Source organism: Pleurodeles waltl, chromosome 8, assembly GCF_031143425.1.
Source record: "Pleurodeles waltl isolate 20211129_DDA chromosome 8, aPleWal1.hap1.20221129, whole genome shotgun sequence".
In the NCBI taxonomy this organism is placed as follows: Eukaryota; Metazoa; Chordata; class Amphibia; order Caudata; family Salamandridae; genus Pleurodeles; species Pleurodeles waltl.
The window spans coordinates 187,895,527-187,903,810 of NC_090447.1; the positions used below are offsets into that span (position 1 = coordinate 187,895,527).

Consider the following 8,284-nt stretch of genomic DNA (forward strand, 5'->3'; position numbering starts at 1 on the left):
AGCATTCTGGGAGCGTTATACGTAGCCTCAGTGTTAAACTTTGCAAATGTGTGTACATATTTTTTTTTTTTTTTTCCACTGGAACCACTGTCAGTAGTGCAGTCGCAGCTTACAACATTTATTTGGAGCAGTGACCCTACTAACAAAGGCTTTGCATTATTGAACCATAAATACAAGTTTGAACAGCATTAATGTGCACAAAAAATACCTCAACTGCGGACAATTGCCCTCCCTGCTCCATAATGTGGCACTGTAAATTGGCAGTCAAAGGTTTTGTGCTGCAGAGGGTTAGGCCTACTTTTCCCCTGGACAAAACACATCTGAAAACTTGCCCTTGACCCCAAAGAGTATGTCCTGGGAGTCGGGCTATAGGAATACCACACCCCTGCCATGGGTAGCAAAGTTATAAAACACTTTATTCAACTATATGAATCCAGGTTTTTTCCCCATGGCCCCAATAACTACAGATGGGAATGTGGGAGGTGTGAATTTTCAAACATGAGTTTCGATAGCTAGGCTCAAGGTCCTGTTTTTGGTTTTAAAATGAAGATGTTCCTAGAGTTTGTGCTCGGCTTCCTGCAGTCAACATTTTAAACAATTGTCTAAAAACATCTGCACTTTGCCATATCCAGCCACTTGGGAACTTCAGAGCAAACCTCATTTAAGAGGCACCGTCATCCTTGCTTTGATAACTGTTAGAACGTTTGCTTGAATAGGACCTGAAATCACTTCCAAGACTTAGCAAGTAACAACCATGGCACTTTAGATATAAGAGAAGCCAAATACAGGGAGTGCAGAATGATTAGGCAAGTTGTATTTTTGAGGATTAATTTTATTATTGAACAACCACCATGTTCTCAATGAACCCAAAAAACTCATTAATATCAAAGCTGAATATTTGTGGAAGTAGTTTTTAGTTTGTTTTTAGTTTTAGCTATGTTAGGGGGATATCTGTGTGTGCAGGTGACTATTACTGTGCATAAGTATTAGGCAACTTAACAAAAAACAAATATATACCCATTTCAATGATTTATTATTATCAGTGAAACCAATATAACATCTCAACATTCACAAATATACATTTCTGACATTCAAAAACAAAACAAAAACAAATCAGTGACCAATATAGCCACCTTTCTTTGCAAGGACACTCAAAAGCCTGCCATCCATGGATTCTGTCAGTGTTTTGATCTGTTCACCATCAACATTGCGTGCAGCAGCAACCACAGCCTCCCAGACACTGTTCAGAGAGGTGTACTGTTTTCCCTCCTTGTAAATCTCACATTTGATGATGGACCACAGGTTCTCAATGGGGTTCAGATCAGGTGAACAAGGAGGCCATGTCATTAGATTTCCTTCTTTTATACCCTTTCTTGCCAGCCACGCTGTGGAGTACTTGGACGCGTGTGATGGAGCATTGTCCTGCATGAAAATCATGTTTTTCTTGAAGGATGCAGACTTCTTCCTGTACCACTGCTTGAAGAAGGTGTCTACCAGGAACTGGCAGTAGGACTGGGAGTTGAGCTTGACTCCATCCTCAACCCGAAAAGGCCCCACAAGCTCATCTTTGATGATACCAGCCCAAACCAGTACTCCACCTCCACCTTGCTGGCGTCTGAGTCGGACTGGAGCTCTCTGCCCTTTACCAATCCAGCCACGGGCCCATCCATCTGGCCCATCAAGACTCACCCTCATTTCATCAGTCCATAAAACCTTAGAAAATCAGTCTTGAGATATTTCTTGGCCCAGTCTTGACGTTTCAGCTTGTGTGTCTTGTTCAGTGGTGGTCGTCTTTCAGCCTTTCTTACCTTGGCCATGTCTCTGAGTATTGCACACCTTGTGCTTTTGGGCACTCCAGTGATGTTGCAGCTCTGAAATATGGCCAAACTGGTGGCAAGTGGCATCTGCACGCTTGACTTTTCTCAGTTCATGGGCAGCTATTTTGCGCCTTGGTTTTTCCACACGCTTCTTGCGACCCTGTTGACTATTTTGAATGAAACGCTTGATTGTTCGATGATCACGCTTCAGAAGCTTTGCAATTTTAAGAGTGCTGCATCCCTCTGCAAGATATCTCACTATTTTTGACTTTTCTGAGCCTGTCAAGTCCTTCTTTTGACCCATTTTGCCAAAGGAAAGGAAGTTGCCTAATAATTATGCACACCTGATATAGGGTGGTGATGTCATTAGACCACACCCCTTCTCATTACAGAGATGCACATCACCTAATATGCTTAATTGGTAGTAGGCTTTCGAGCCTATACAGCTTGGAGTAAGACAACATGCATAAAGAGGATGATGTGGTCAAAATACTCATTTGCCTAATAATTCTGCACTCCCTGTAATGGCAATTCCATCCCCTTTCCTCAAACCAGACTCAAATAACTGAGTGGGTACTTGTTCTACTGCCACAGAATTTAGTGGTCCTTCTTACCTGGTGTTTGTAGTTTTGTGTGTTTGGGGGCGGGGGGGGAGAGGGGTTTGAAATGAACCTGTTTCAACCAGTGATCTGTAACGAACCTCATCTAACTTAGACCATTTATCTCAACATAACACCTGGACTACCACCAACAGCAAATTCTGTGGAATCCCTTGGAAGTACAAGTCCTTGTAAACAAGCATTAGTGCTTCTCAAAGGTAAGGTCTAATCAACTGGAACTTGTCTTCTCAAAGAGTAAAGGGACAAAAATGGGCTTCTATGTGGAAGACACAGCTACCTAGTTGGGATTGGACATTACACAAGTCCTAACTAGGGAAAGGATTAAGTCTATTTCCTACTGCTATCTGTGTCCATTTGCCCTAGATGATGTCCAGGCAGTCTTAGAGCTGTGAGGAAGCACTGTGGACTTTCAGAAGGTAATGTACTTTGAGGCGTCCTGCCCGACTTAGGCTCCCAGCTTTTCCCCTTTAAGATTTTGAGTTTCAAAAAACTAAGTGCAGATGAAGAGAGAGAGTGAATGTGGCTCAAGATGACCTTAGCGACACGAGAAATTCAATGGCTATGAATTTCCGGAAGTTCCAGGTCACACCTTTCAGTGCCAAAATCCAAAGCTTCAGTTGGAAGCCTCGGTCTCTGAGCTTTTAGCATCAGAACTGAGGCGTTAACAGCACATTTAATTCATTGTATTCAATCTCAGAGCAACAGACCAAGCATCCTGCGTTATCCTGCTGAAGAACTCATGACTTCCAACATGATGAAACTCATTGTTTCACAAGGGACAGGGACATAGTTTCCATACTTCACGGTCCCCTGGGGGAAAACTGAGTTTTTATAGCACTTCAATGTGTTCAATAAAATCAACAATACATGAAAAAAATAATAAAAAAATGTGTGTGTGTGTATAAAAAACGCCGCTTAGTGGGCTAGGATGTGTTCAAATTATGTTCATGGCAGGTGATGTTCTTTATGTCAAGAGACAAAGCAGCAGAATCCACACGTTCGGTAGTATAACAAACACTCCGCCCCTCAAGCACTAAACTTCAACAGCCTGTTTAGTGAATGTATGAACATCGAATTACTTAAAAATGGAAGTCCAAAAACATCGGTTTAATTTTGTCATCGACAAGTCACTACCATCATCGCAAAAGCGTAAATCACCAACTCTCACTCAAAAAAAAAAAAATCCCAAGGTTCAAGTTCACATTTCTACCGGTAGCACAGTCCAGCAATTCCAAAGTTTAAGTTACACAAGAGACAGTGACTCAGCGGTTTTCATAAGAGTTACTGCAGCAGCATGCCAGAAGGGAGAGGCGGAGTGCATGCAGCCCTTTCCAACAGAAGTGTGTTTGCCCGTGGCGAATTATGGATCATCCCAATTAGGGTAAATGCCAACCGAGCAAGTCTGAAATTAACGTGTGTGGGTCAGATGTTGAAGTGGAGCGTTTGTGAACAAATTTACAGTGGCAAGCAATGCCCATCACTGTATGAACAAAGCGGAAACCCCGTCCGCCACGCGGACACGACGCGCGACCTCCACAGGTTGATGAGACCTGCTGGCATGCCTGTTAAAATGCCGAACCAAAACTCCCAGGCGTCTACGTGACTCGCAATGCTACGGTTGCACCATTTTATAAAAGAGAACGTTGTCACAGGGAGAAAAGATCGACTGGTTTGTCCAGAATTCGATCAGGGTGGAAAGATGATATGTTATCTCCCTTTACAACTACGTTTTGTTTGCCAACTGGCTCTCGCACTTAAACACACTCCCGTTGTAGATTTACTTTCAAATAACATGTCATTAGTGACCCAAGAGGCAACGCTGTATGTGGCCTGGATTATTATAGATTGAGCAACACAATAGTGAAGAAAATCAAACCATTGGTTTTTGTACAGTTGGTATTCTGAACTCCCGTATTTTAAAGCGTTTTCACACGCGACAGATCTTTGTGCAGGAGGGTAGCGTGAGGGTGGCTGACAGAAGCTGACAAAGGCTTGGTTCGTTATCGGTTCGAGCTGAACCACTGGCAGATTTCAGACTCGAGATTTCAGCGGCTCGCCCACTTCTAGTTGGGGGCCAACTGATGACTTCTGCATGAAACAAATAAAGTACCACCTGTCGGATGGGCCACTTACAGGTCCAGTCTGGCACGGTCATGTGCTGCTTTAAGAAACCAACCCCATGCCCCATTCTAGTTCCTGCAGAGCGAGGCTGCTTTGAACATTTGTGCCAGGGACAATGGTGTCCATTCCGGCTCTGGTCGCATAACACCGTCCACAGTGGAAGGATTCTCTCCTTGCGAGCGCACAATACTCAATTTACCAACGCGGATGTCAGCCAGTTCCTTCTAGGGGCCCAATCAAAAACGTCACTGTTGCGCACACGAACAAAACAATTTGGACTTTTAACACAGCCTCGCACAATCCTCTACGTTAGTCTGCACAAACGTCTTTGAATTAGTATACACTCAGGGACAAAATACAATGCCCTTGCCTCAGTTTGTAAAAATCAAATCACTCTTGGCTCTGTTTGCAGAATTAACCTTAACCACTATCGGTGGCATTCCGCAGCATCATGGCTTCCTCGAGTGCTGTACAGAACCATGACAGACAAGTTTGCAGATGGCACACGCAGAAGAGAAAGTGCTCCTTCTCTGCCACACAATGGATACTAGGCTGTGACAGTGGGTAAGCGTCGGGGATCACACATGCCACCTTACCAAAGCTCTACCCGTGGGGTTGGGGCACGATAGCCCTCACCAGAAGCAGACCATGCGACACTGGCGAGGTAGCGCTTGACGACATTACAGATAGATTTTCGAAGAAATTATCCGGCCTAACTTAAATCCAGGGGATGGCGAGGTCATCAAGTGCCCACCTGTCCACTGTATGCTATTAATGGATGAGCCTGGATTCTAGAAAGGAGCTAAAAACATTTCATGGTGCATCTGCACTCAACCCCAATTTGTATCCTCACTAAGATGCTGTCGTTAGCATAATATTTTACTATGTAGGCAAAGAGAGAAGAATACATCACACTTCTCTGCTATTACACTTCCCAAACACAATATGGGGGTCAGTGGCAAATATTTTGGGGGAAAGAGCAGCACAAGCGAAAAATCAAGAAAACACATCACTCTTATTGAGTGCTGAAAGAAAAAGAAAAAAAGTAGGTCCCTGCGTGTTAGTCGTGGAAGGATACAAGTCATCCAATTAAACGCATGGCTTTGACTATGCTCCAGGGAAAGACCAAACAAAAGCAGAGAAAGTAAAAGTATCAAACAAGAAAGAAGCAAGGAATAATTAGAGACAAAGCAAACCACTGGTAAGTAATGGGGAGGGCTGTACGCCGACAGTAAGTTGGTGGTATGGTCCACAGGAGTTCTTTAACAAACAGCGGAATGCTGTTTGTACTCAAGAACTAAAAAAAAACTGAAATATGTAACCCATCTGTGACATACACTTATGCACTACCCTCTGCTATAAACACATTAATCGTTTGAGGCTAAGATAATATAAAACCAAACACTCTAGAATGCTGGCAGATTCCACCAGCAAATGCATTAAACGCTTGAGCTACGTCACCAGTATTATAGAGTGAAACACTCAGGACACACAGATCTCTGACGCAGTTGCATTAATCCTTTCAACTAGGTTAGAAAACAATACGTGGCACAAAAAGTAAGAGTGCAGCATTATTAGCAATAATTCCCTTGGTGCCAACTTATTTGAGCGGGTGGATGAGCAGAGAATACACCCAAATGTCATCCAACCTACAACCAAGGACTTAACTATCAATACTGCAGCAGTTGCAGAGGCAAGGGGCTCAACACACCCCAATTACACCGCCAATCACGAATTAAGGGAAGCATATTAATTTAGTACTATATATACACACTACGGCATCCTTATACGCTAGTGTGTGTGTATACCCTTATAAAAATATTGCCCGATTACAATTTTTAATTCAGGAGAGTTTCCTCTCTTCACCTCGTTATAATTCAAAACAGGAGCAAAAACAAGTTAAATACTCGGCTCCGACGCCCCCTTTCGATTTAATTTAGCAGTTCTGAAAGGGCTGGAAAACAATACGCAGATCCTTGACAAGGAACACGTGCAGCAGGGTGGGCGGGACCTATAGAGACAGAGGTTAGGGATTGCACATGGGTGGGGAAGAGGTAGCACTCTTTAGAGTGAACCAAGGTGTACAAAGTCTAGCTCCCTGCAAGTAATCGCCTCTTCTCCCTAGAGGAGGGTCTTGACCCTGCACGAGACGGTCCCGAGGGCGCCTGAGCCATCGCCCTCACGCATGCGCAACTGATGCCGCTCTACTTGGCCAAAACAGCGCGTACTTTGATGCCAAGGCGAATGCTGCCCCTTCCAACGTCAACAAGTCAGCCCCCCCCCCACTCTCCGATAATATCCACGAAGGACAGCAGTGACAATTTACTGGACATATAAGATTTTGATTCGTGCTGAAAAAACGATCCACCCTCCCGAGTAATTCAAAAGCAGCACCCCCCCCGCCCCGGACATTCTTCTTGCCTCATCCTGCGTGAAGTGCACGGTGCCCGTCACTTGCTTGTCCCCCTTCAGCACGCACACCGCCTTGACCACCATGGTTTAAGCTGCTGGAAGCACTGACAGATTCCGAGCTTTGTAGAGCGCACTCTCCTTTCAACAGGCGTCGCGTCACAGCGCTCCAAACCAATTGTAAAATGGAGCTGCGTCACCGACTTCCCCACCAATCCCAATGTACCGACATCCACCGAGTTCTAGTAAACAACTAGAGTGCTGACCTCAAATTTGTATATAACAAAGGAAGAGACAGCGTACAGGGATTGGCATCTAAATGAACGTTGCTCTTGTCGTTGTAGACAAATATTTAAACTCTAGTTTAGAGCCGAACGCGTAATTGTATTTTATGTTATAGATAATTACCTAAGCATAAATATTAATCTACAGTAAGAATATGAACCGGACACCAGTGTTCAGTATATTTTGGCACGGTTGTCAACTTTTCCACGTACATGCGTGACTGTGTTACGCAGCCCACTCGTACCTGACTACGGGCGTTTTGACCTACATCTCATAGATATCGTACATGTGCGCTTTTGTGACAACTATTGAGACCAGGGTCGGATTGGGATCATAATTAAGCCTGGGCAGTCCCAGGGCAAACAGGATGACTCTATAAACCATGGGTACTCACACTTTTTCTCGGGGGCCAAAATTGCAGTATGGTTTGCGGCCAGGGCCGCACCGAAGTGACAGTGGGGGGTGGGGGGGGGGGGGGGGATCAACCTTCCCGCCCCCTTTTTCAAAACATTGCTAAACAATGCTGCAGCACAGTTCTTACCCTTGCAGGGTGTAGTATGGAGGGAACAAGGAAGGAATAAGCTCCACTCACACTCCAGTGCAAGTTTAGAGATATAGATTTATTGATGGATCCACGACAGACATCAACACCCTCACAGGTCCAGAGCCAACCTCCAACTGCCTTCGCACCAGGCTCCAGAACTGACAGAATGCATTTACAACATTGAACAAGTTCCACTAGAATAATATGTACACTGTTAAACAAAAGGAAGAGTAATGTAGTCACATATTACATCATCTTCCCCCCTTCACAACGAAAACTAAGCAAAGAAATTAAATCTTAATGCAACTATTCCAAAATAAAATCGTCAAATTTCGAAGGCATCTTAATGCTTCTTTTGCCACGAGTACTTTCCATACTTGAAGGCCTGGGAACATCCCTGCCGCAAGCATCCATCTCGTCGTGGATGAGCTGAGTAGAAACTTCACTCTCAACAGTGGCATTCGAAGCATGAGCTTGTAGTCTGTCTT

General features: G+C 44.3%; 1 protein-coding gene across 1 annotated transcript in view; it reads right to left on the reverse strand.

Annotated features, from left to right (window-relative positions):
* SOD1 (superoxide dismutase 1) overlaps nt 1–7,142 on the reverse strand; it is a 32,561-nt gene extending 25,419 nt beyond the window's left edge. Inside the window, exon 1 of the mRNA XM_069204044.1 lies at nt 6,980–7,142. Within this exon, the coding sequence (XP_069060145.1) occupies nt 6,980–7,054 (75 nt within the window). The 5' untranslated portion in view covers nt 7,055–7,142. The remainder of the gene's footprint in view (nt 1–6,979) is intronic.
* Between the last annotated feature and the right edge of the window lie 1,142 nt (nt 7,143–8,284).